At 40.9% G+C, this 10319-nt stretch overlaps 1 protein-coding gene across 1 annotated transcript; it reads left to right on the top strand.

Moving 5' to 3' along the window:
* The first annotated feature begins 3519 nt into the window (after positions 1 to 3519).
* LOC113647205 (free fatty acid receptor 2-like) lies at positions 3520 to 7059 on the top strand. Its single transcript, XM_027153833.2, has 2 exons — positions 3520 to 3600; positions 5936 to 7059. The coding sequence occupies exon 2, from the start codon at positions 5940 to 5942 to the stop codon at positions 6897 to 6899; it is 960 nt and encodes a 319-aa protein (XP_027009634.1). The 5' UTR covers positions 3520 to 3600; positions 5936 to 5939; the 3' UTR covers positions 6900 to 7059.
* The last annotated feature ends 3260 nt before the right edge of the window (positions 7060 to 10319 follow it).

Below are 10319 nucleotides of genomic sequence, written 5' to 3'. Positions count from 1 at the left end.
GTAGGGAAAACCGGAGCCTTTAGCGACGATGCTACTTTAGGGGAGAGATAGCTAGCCAGCGTCTCTTCCACACGTAGCATTGCCCCGTAGCCACACGCCTTAGCCCCAACCACATTCGCGTAAAGCGAGGAGTGACTAGGCGAAGTGTGCGTAGAGTACGGGGTTTTCCAGGATCTGGACACCTCGGCGTGCAGATCGGGAAAAAATGGCAGGCTCCGGCGCCGAGGAAGTGACACAGGGCGCAGGAAACACCCATCCAGCTTACTGGGTGTGCGCTGCTTCTGCTGCTCCACCGGCCAATCTAAATCCAGTTTGGCTACGGCTCGTGTCACGACCTCGAGGAGCTCCTCATACAGCACAGGCTGTGAGGAGCCCACGGGCTCGCTAGCATCCATCAGCTCTCCTTCCTCGGAGGGAGAGACATGTAATGTCGCGCTGCTCGCACCGGGAGAAGAAGCAGCCATCGGGCCTGCTTCTCCGCGAGAGCCGGAGCTCGATTCAGCAGACGAGGCTGAAGAGGACTCATCCGCCTCCAATCTCGCTGCTAAATCGGCCTGCGAGCCCCATGAGCGCCGGCGCCGCTTTGCCTCGCAAGAGCGAGACCGGAGCCGCGAGGGAGAGCACTCTTCTCGAAGAGCGCTCTCCGGGAGTGAAGCGTGCGCATAGCCATGCGGCTGCAATGCGAGCAATTGACTCCCTCGAGAGCCGATTGTGCATGCTCCACTCCCAAGCAAACAACGCATCGATCGTGCGAATCCTTCCCGGTAATAAAACGGGGACACGGAAAAACACACTTTCGGAAGTTCTGTCTGCTAGCCATCACTCGATCAGAAAAACACAGTATCAGAAAACAGCGCTTACCTGAACGAGCAGAAGCTAGCGTCTTGTCCATCTCGCAGCCATTTGTAGCTTCCTGTTTACGCGACGTCACCCGCCGATGACGTCACGTTCCAAAGCCTATTGGTCAGATTACACACGTGGTTCAGAGCGCGGTCACGCAGAGGGCGTTCCCATAGCGTTTCGACGCAGCTCGAGTTCCGAAAGGGAACTCAAGTTTGTTGGTACTGGTTTTACATTTAGCCTGGAATGTAGTGTACAAAACAACAATAAAAGAAACTAGAATGTACATTTCCTTTAGAAACTGTGAATGGAGCTTTCATTTGGCAAATCTCGGCACTCGGTTGCTAAAGTGAAATTTTAGGAATTTCCCATTCAAGTCTATGGGACTTTTTTGGCCGCTTTTTTATCCGCTGTGCAAACATTGTTTGTTGGATTGCTTATAAAAGGCATAGCACACCTCTCCTCAATGAGCCGGTCGATTTGACACCTCATTCATGGGTCTAGGACAAAAGCTATGGGACAAGTTATGCGCCGAAGTTTTGTCCGGAAGAATAATAATCCGTATGCAAGATAATAAGAATGTTGCTTTGCAAGCACCATTAATAACCTCAGCCATACAGCACTGTTTCTGTACCATGTATGACAGTTTTACTATTGTTATTTGACTAAATTTTGTACACCTGATGAGGTATTATCAGGTAAGTTTGTACCCAACACCTATCCAGGTAATATATGCACTCTAGTTCTTTAGAAAATTTAAATTTCTTAGCTGTAAAAAATAGGAACTGTTTCTAATGGGACAATACTTTGTTTTAGGCTTCCCACAGCCTTTTTAGTACCAGAAACTGAAAGTCTCTGATGGTTCACTAAATTGTTTTTAAATCCACAAATAAAATATTTTATTACACATTAATTAATTTTACATTCTGGGGAGTTTCCTTCAGTGAGAATTTGATTTATATGGGATTTATTTGTTGGTGGGGCAAATATGCTTTTGTTTCATTTAGAAATGTTTTCACTTCCAGGCTGGAATTATTATATTATTATTACAGCATTCTGGAGGTCCAATAAAATAAAAGACACAGTTTAGAGGAAACATATTAGGGGCTGCTTATTATTACGATAGAGTGCTACTGTAGCATTGTGAAAAGTCTTGAAAAGGAAAAGAAAATCAAGCATGCTAATTATAATAGTTATAAAACAATAATAATGGCTATCAATAATGAAAAAAAAATGGTAAAAATATGTTAAAATAATTGAATAAAATACATGGAAATAAATAATTAATAATTATATAACTTAAAAGAATTGTCTTAAAATAATCCAACTTGTGGAAATGATTTATTTGTGAAAAATAAAGAAGAAGTGGTGTTACATTTCTGATGCCAAGTTGTTTGGATTCTGTGTATGAAAATAATAATCACAATAAATAAATAAATAAATAAATAAATAAATAAATAAATAAATAAATAAATAAATAAATAAATAAATAATTTTCAGCCTTAAATCTGACTGCTGTAGTAATAATCTATTGAAATAAAACTTTAGTAGATTCCAGACAGCTACAGATCTGAACAGCGGACCAAATGGTATCTACAGTACATTGTTTATCAAATAAAAGCTATCTGTCTGTCTACACACAAACACTCAAACACACATAGTAGCACTCTTGAATTAAATTAAAAAACGATGTCTGTTAAAGAAGTAGGTGCTGCTTTCCTGTATGTCATTGCAACATTATTTTCAGAAAAACTACACAACTGTGTAATTGACTAATTGACATAGCATCAGTATATTTAATCTATTCATTCATTCATTCATTCATTCATTCATTCATTTATTTGCTATTTTGTTGCCATCAGAACACCATTTGCTCCTATATGTTCTTATTAATCTCTTCATTAAAGAAGAATTCATTACCTGCTCCTTTTTACTCGTCACTCAGACGTGTTACTCATAAAAATGGGCATGTTTTACAGTCTTTAAACAGATATTATTCGGCTGAAATTAAGTGTTTGTGTATATTCTGTTCAAAAAGTCGTCCATTCTTATCAAAGTGTATATGCAAATGTTTTGGCATCCCATGGCTATAATAACACATTTTCTTTATTTTTTTTAATTGAATAAAACACAAATTCTGCTCCATGCTGGAATTTTTCCAAATGCTGGTAATTACGAATGTTATTCCATTACTTTAGATTTTATAAATTGCAACAGATCATGTGAAAAAGTTTAGAAACCCTACTAACTCAGTGCTTACTAACACACCTTTTGGTAGATGTGGCATCTTGCCAAATTCTTTATTTCAAACACTATTACATGCAGATTGTTTTAAATATTTACATTTACAGCATTTTGCAGATGCCCTTAACCAGATAGACTTACATTATCTCATTTTTTATACAGCTGAGCAATTGAGGGTTAAGGGCCTTTCTCAAGGGCCCAAAAGTGGCAGATTGGTGGACCTGGGATTGAATTTACAACCTTCCGATTGGTAGCCCAACACCATAACCACTAGGCTACCACAGCTTCAGTCTGCACGTCTTGCAAAAAGATTTTGAGAAAAACATGTAATATCTCATGTATATTTGTTCAGTTCCTGTAATGCACAACACTTTGAGATGATGTAATCTGAGGTATAAAAGAGGATGTGTGTGTTTTATTGTTTTCACTGTGCATTAAATTGCCAATTCATTAGGTAGAGCATTTAAGTACATACTGGAGACATCAGAGCCAGGGATACCACCAGCATTAACAAAGGTAAGAAGACCCTATTATTTTAGAAATGAACGGGTCTCTGTGTCTTACTCTTATTCTGTGATCAGCCTATTAACAATTACTCACTTAAATTCAGAATTTGCTCACACAGGTTGAAGTGGAATTATTGGAATTTTAATTTCGATGACAAATGCTTGTGTTTAATTGGTCTACATCAAGAATTTTCAAATCCTTTCTTTAACATACATATATACAAACCCGATTCCAAAAAAGTTGAGACACTGTACAAATTGTGAATAAAAAAGGAATGCAATAATTTACGTCATATATTTTATTCACAATAGAATACAGATAACATATCAAATGCTGAAAGTGAGACATTTTGAAATATCATGCCAAATATTGGCTCTTTTTGGATTTCATGAGAGCTACTGTACACATTCCAAAAAAGTTGGACAGGTAGCAATAAGAGGCCGGAAAAGTTAAAGGTACATATAAGGAACAGCTGGAGGACCAATTTGCAAATTATTAGGTCAACATGATTGTGTATAAAAAGAGACTCTTCCAATCCAAGCCACCTGTCATGACGCGGGGCAGGAAGCGAACCCAGACGCAGGATAGCAAAACAAAACAAGGTTTAATAACAGAGGAACACAAAACACGACACGGACTGAAGACAAGACAGGACAACAGTAGATTCCGCAACGCGGCAGAAGGCAACGCGGCACAATTAACTGTACAAGACAATCATGACACAATGAGGAGCAGCTGTGGTGACAGGAAGGAGCAGACGAAGGCAGGGCAGACACGTGACGAGAAACGTAAACAAAACTACACGTGGCCAGAGTCCGAGCTGAATCATGACAGAGGCCCCCCCAAGGCGTGGCTCCCGAAGCGCCAAATCCCGACACGGTCCAGGAGGGGGGGCGAGGCACATGGCGAAGGCAGGTGGGGGGAGCAAGGCACACGGCGAAGGCAGGTGGGGGGGAGCAAGGCACACGGCGAAGGCAGGTGGGGGGGAGCAAGGCACACGGTGGCGCAGCCAGCGGGGGCCGAGCGACGTCCACAGCCGAGCAGAGGGGCCTAACGACGTCCACAGCCAAGCAGAATGGCCGAGCGATGTCCACAGCCAAGCAGAAGGGCTACCCGACTGCCATAGCTGAGCTGAAGGGCCGAATGACGTCCACAGCCGAGCTGAAGGGCCGCGCATAACTCCCGATGCACCGCTGCCAGTCCCACCCCTCAGGAAACAGGAACCAGGAACAGGAAGGGAGGGAGGGCGGGGAAGAAGAAAAAAAAATATATATATATATATCCTCCAAAGAACAGAAAATCCAAAAAATTTGGGCCTGCAACACCCCACGAACAGGAAGAACAAAACGTGAAGCGACGCCCCCCACCGGACAAATGCGGGGCGATATCACAGGACACCGAAAAAACAAAACAAAACTCGGGCTGGCGACATGGCCCACAACCCGGAAGTGAGGCGGCTCCCCCTGCGAAGAAACCGGATGCGGAGCGGCGTCCCTCACCGAAAAAATGCGGGCCGATGTCACCAAACCCGCAAAGTCCGGGGGAGAAAAAAAAAGCTCCCAAATCCAAGCTGCTATCCTGCTGGGTCCTGGTGCGGCGGAATCTTCTGTCATGACACAGGGCAGGAAGCGGACCCAGACGCAGGATAGCAAAACAAAACAGGGTTTAATAACAGAGGAACACAAAACACGACACGGACTGAAGACAAGACAGGACAACAGTAGATTCCGCGCTGCACAAGGCAACGTGGCACAATTAAATATACAAGACAATCATGACACAATGAGGAGCAGGTGTGGTGACAGGAAGGAGCAGACGAAGGCAGGGCAGACACGTGACGAGAAACGTAAACAAAACTGCACGTGGCCAGAGTCCGAGCTGCATCATGACACCACCCATATGACATATTTTCATATGACAGAGTGTTTTACATGACAGAAATATACCTTTGCTAATACTTATTAATTTGTACTTTTCACTTTAAATTTTTTTTTATACTGTTAACAAGCTAGTTCTTGTTATTACTTACAGTATAGCAATGACTGACAGAATAGTCCCTCACCAACTTCTCTTTTTTCTTCTTTCTTGAAGTAAATATGACACAATAATATGTCAAAATCAATTTATTTGAAATCTGTTTACATGATTTTAGCTCAGTTGTCAGGCGTTCCTCTCTGTGTTTAGTAATGAGTTTGGGCTAGAAGTAATGGTTGTTAATTTTACAGTTTGACTTAAAGTAGCATTAGCAAAACTGAAGACATAACTGACAAAAGACAAAAGTGGTGAATTGAGAATGATTACATTTTCTGCTATAATTCTGATGTTGTTTCTACTATTTATATAGAACCATGCAGTGGACAGAGAATCTCAGCAAGTTGGTCCTGGCAGTGGATTCAGTTACACTGATCGCAGGTCTTCCAACTAATCTGTTGGCTCTCTACATCTTTATCCATAAGATGAAGCATCAAGCTACACCCCTCGATGTATTCTTGCTCAGCCTCACCATCTCTGACCTGATCTTCCTGTTCTTCCTTCCATTGCGCATGAAAGAGGCGGCCGAAATGAAATGGACCATGAGCTACTTTCTCTGTTCGCTTTCAGTATTTATCTTTTACGCAACCATTTACAACAGCACCTTGCTTTTGATGGCTATCAGTGTGGATCGCTATCTGGGAGTGGCCTTTCCAATCAAGTACAAACTCAAGCGACATCCTCGATATGCCATGATTGCATGCGTTATATTCTGGTTGGTTTCCATGTTACATTGCAGCTCGGTCATTATTATTCAGTATAACTTCAATAACACCGTCAATGATTCATCCAAAAAAGAGCTCTGCTATTATGAGTTTACAGAAGAACAGCTGAAGCATGTTTTGCCTGTCCGTTTCGAATTGTTTGTCCTGCTGTTCTGCATCCCTTTTATCGTCTGCAGCTTCTGCTACATCAGATTCATCCTCATCCTCTCTCGGCTACCTAACATCAACCCTCAGAAACGCTACAGGGCCATTGGGCTTGCCCTAGCCACCCTGCTGGTCTTCATCATCTGCTTCATGCCCTACAACGTGTCTCATCTTGTGGGATTTATTGGATGGTACAGTCCTGACTGGAGACCATACGCACTCCTTACCAGCACCTTTAATGCCTGCTTGGACCCTCTCATTTTTTATTTCTCCTCTTCAGTTCTCCGGGCGTCTTGCGATCAATTGATAAGGAGACTAGTCAATAGCATGCAACCTTTCTGCTGCTGGAAATTGCTTAACTCTCCTCACACCACACAGAGATCCAATGGCACTTCTGGCACACAATGACATGCTGGAATGTAACATTGCATATAACTTAACTTTGTTGGTTCATGGTGTTTGCCAGGATGTTATAGAACAATCTTACAGCTGTTGGTGGGCCAAAAGTGTAGCCCTTATTCTTTTCTAAATCTTTTGGCTATCTAAGAATAAACATACCTCTTGCTTATGTCAATGTAATGTCCACTGATACAGATCAATTCAATGCTCTTTACTGCAATCAAAACAAATCTGTGCTGAAAACTACCCTACTATCACATCAGTGGTGTTTTTATATCATAACTGTATTAGCTATCCAAATCAATGTTTTGGGGGCACAAGGCTTAGTGGTTAGCACGTTTGCCTCACACCTCCAGGGTTGGGGGTTCGATTCCCGCCTCCGCCTTGAGTGTGTGTGGAGTTTGCATGTTCTCCCCATGCCTCGGGGGTTTTCTCCGGGTACTCCGGTTTCCTCCCCCGGTCCAAAGACATGCATGGTAGGTTAATAGGCATCTCTGGAAAATTGTCCGTAGTGTGTGATTGCATGAGTGAATGAGTGTGTGTGTGTGTGTGTGTGTGTGCCCTGCGATGGGTTGGCAGTCTGTCCAGAGTGTATCCTGCCTTGATGCCTGATGATGCCTGAGAAGTTCGGATAAGTGGTAGAAAATGAATAAATGAATGAATGAATCCATGTTTTGATGACTTGTATAGGAAAAGTGATCCTATACATGAAAAGGTGGTAGATAATGTAATGTAAAAGTCAACCAACTAAATCAAATTGTATTACTTTACATGTTAGTATGTTAGCTTTAATAAAGTCAGTTTCTTAAGCTAGTTATGGCAAAGTATATTATTGACCTTTATTTAACTCTTTGTATTATACAAATAATGCATTTGTAAAGTACATTACTAAATAAAATAAAAGTTACCTGATATTAATCTTCAGTTAGAATAGAATCATTTTTGAGAACCGAAAAGTGAATGGCATACATTGTTCAGACACTGTATCTTTGGGTACGCCATAAAAAGAAAATCCATAATGGCCATAAGAGGGCGGTAAACAATGTCATGGGGTTGTAGATTGAGCAGATATTTCACAGGGTTAAATAAATTCCCACATAAACTGTTCTAGACTAAATGAAGAGTTTTCCAAATACCAGGGTGCCCAGGTTATCGGGGAAGTTGGTGGTGGAGGTGGTGGGGTGTTGGTAAAAGTTCTTAGTATTGGGTTTGAGAGCTGTCCATTATGTCCCATGTCTTGTATTTAAAAACTACATGCAGTTGCATGTTCTGATTAAGAATTTCTTCTTCTTAAACATGTTCATGAGGTCTTTCAATGCACTGATGGCTGCTTCATTCCTTTAAAGGTTCTGGGTTTTACTGTGAGCCAGGAAGTAAGAGGAGCAGAAGTGAATCCATAAAATACTCTTCTTCAAAAGTTTGTATCTCTTATGAATTACTGCAGATCCTTCATTCACAAGGTCATGGACAAGGTCATGGTAATCACAGTGTTGCTTCATATATCATCCATCATACTGTAAATGGTTGGGTATCTCTGATGGATCCCAGGTATAAGCCTGAGGACTGATGAAATTCAGACTATTCCAGTTTACGATTGATTGCCTATGAGGACATGGTGAACATGATCTACATTGAATAGTAATTTTGTCATTGTAAACAACTACAAAACAATTGTGCATGCCTCTGAGTACATCATTCACAATGGCTTAGAATACCAAACCAAGCTTAGAATACCAAACCACTAGCTGTTTAAAATGACCACAGTGTCTTCCACTTATCCTCCTATCAAATCCTGATAAGGATGTAAGAAACTCTTATTTCATGTATTTGTTCCAGAGCTGATGGCATCAGTGGTAATGGGATTCAGTACTTCACCAGGACAGAGTCGAGGCCTCTATAATCAGCGCTGAGTCTTATTATTTCTATGCAAAAAACCCAAGCATCATTCAGTGAACTGAAATTGGCACAGTAACCTTAAAATTCAGACCTTAAAGCATCTAGTGCTTGAACGGTCACTGGGCTTATTAGAGGAACTTCTAAGAGCCTTGTTACTTCTTCAACATGAAAGATTCCTGCTACTTCTTAAACACAAAGGGCCGGAAAAAAATATTCTGATTGTGATCACAAACCCAAAGATGCCTGTAACAAGCATATGCATGTCTAATGTAATGAATTAAGGGAGAGTGCTCATGTGAAACAATGTGCAGGATGACTGTAGAAAATCAGCCCTTTCTCCTCTGATCAACTTTTCCCCATCAGATAACCTATTTTCATGCTTTTCACATTTCTCTTACAAATAAATGGCTAACCTGCGAGAGCTTACCCTGGGGTGCCATGCATGGATGCAAATATTTGTAGATGATTCAGTCACCCAACGTATGTTGACCATATCGGCATAGCAGATCAACTGGTTTCATTCAATCCACTCTTTAATTTAATTACTCACTTATTTTGATTTGTGTTTTGACCTGCTTCATGTTTTACTTTTTTTGACCATTTCCCTGCTTCTTTGATTAAAAAGTACAGAGAACTTTCTATTGTCTTCCACATTGGTTTTACCTCTTTTTCTTTTGAGATCATCTTCATCTAGGAATGGCAAGAAGATGAAGCTTCATGAAGTGTTTCCATTCAACTGTGATGAAAAAAATATGGTTAATTTTAATTAGCAAGGCTTCCACTGACCACCAGAGGCCTCTATTGGTCAAAAAAACATAGCCTCCTGTACAATAAAAAGTGTTAGTAGTACTAATATGAGCCTTTTGGGTTTGTCTTCTTCAGCACCAACAGCACCAACAGCACCGTACTCTTAATAATCCCTGATACTCTATGTTTTATTCTTCAGAAACCTTGAGAAAAACCAGACTCTAAAGTGAAACCTGTGCCCTTGGGTGATACATAATGGAATTATGAATCATTACAGTATGCGGCTGTAGAAGAGTCAGTGTAAACAGTACTAAATTATTTCCTTACAAATGTCCAAGCAAGACCAAGTCAAAGCATTTGGTCTGTAGAGTTGTGACGAAATTTGCATCATGGACACACTATAAATGACCATAAAGACTATGAAAATATACAGTGTGACATTTGTTTGTGGCACAGTGCCGAATAGATTGATCGTGTACTCTTAAAAAATACTGGGGGAGTCAGTGATGGCGTGCAGAGATACAGTATGTCCCATGCCAAACAAGAATGAGATGCAATTCTGCTGAATATATGGATTTGTTTAGTGTCAACATTTCATTTGTGTAAACCAATGGATTTAACCAAGTTTTTTCTTTAATTTTCGGTGACGTTGTGTAGAAAATTTGAGTAATATAGTAGTATAGAAAAAAATGGTTGTTTTCCTTTCAAGGATGTTTCAACGTAGTGCTCAAAAGAACAGCTATAGAGAATATTATGAAAAAATAAAAGTCCCAGAGATGTACTCTC

Source organism: Tachysurus fulvidraco, chromosome 25 (genome assembly GCF_022655615.1).
Source record: "Tachysurus fulvidraco isolate hzauxx_2018 chromosome 25, HZAU_PFXX_2.0, whole genome shotgun sequence".
NCBI lineage: Eukaryota > Metazoa > Chordata > Actinopteri > Siluriformes > Bagridae > Tachysurus > Tachysurus fulvidraco.
This window is presented reverse-complemented; position numbering and strand designations above follow the sequence as displayed.

Excerpts from the sequence above, each read along its gene's own strand:
- LOC113647205 (XM_027153833.2), top strand. The coding sequence starts at position 5,940 with ATGCAGTGGACAGAGAATCTCAGCAAGTTGGTCCTGGCAGTGGATTCA.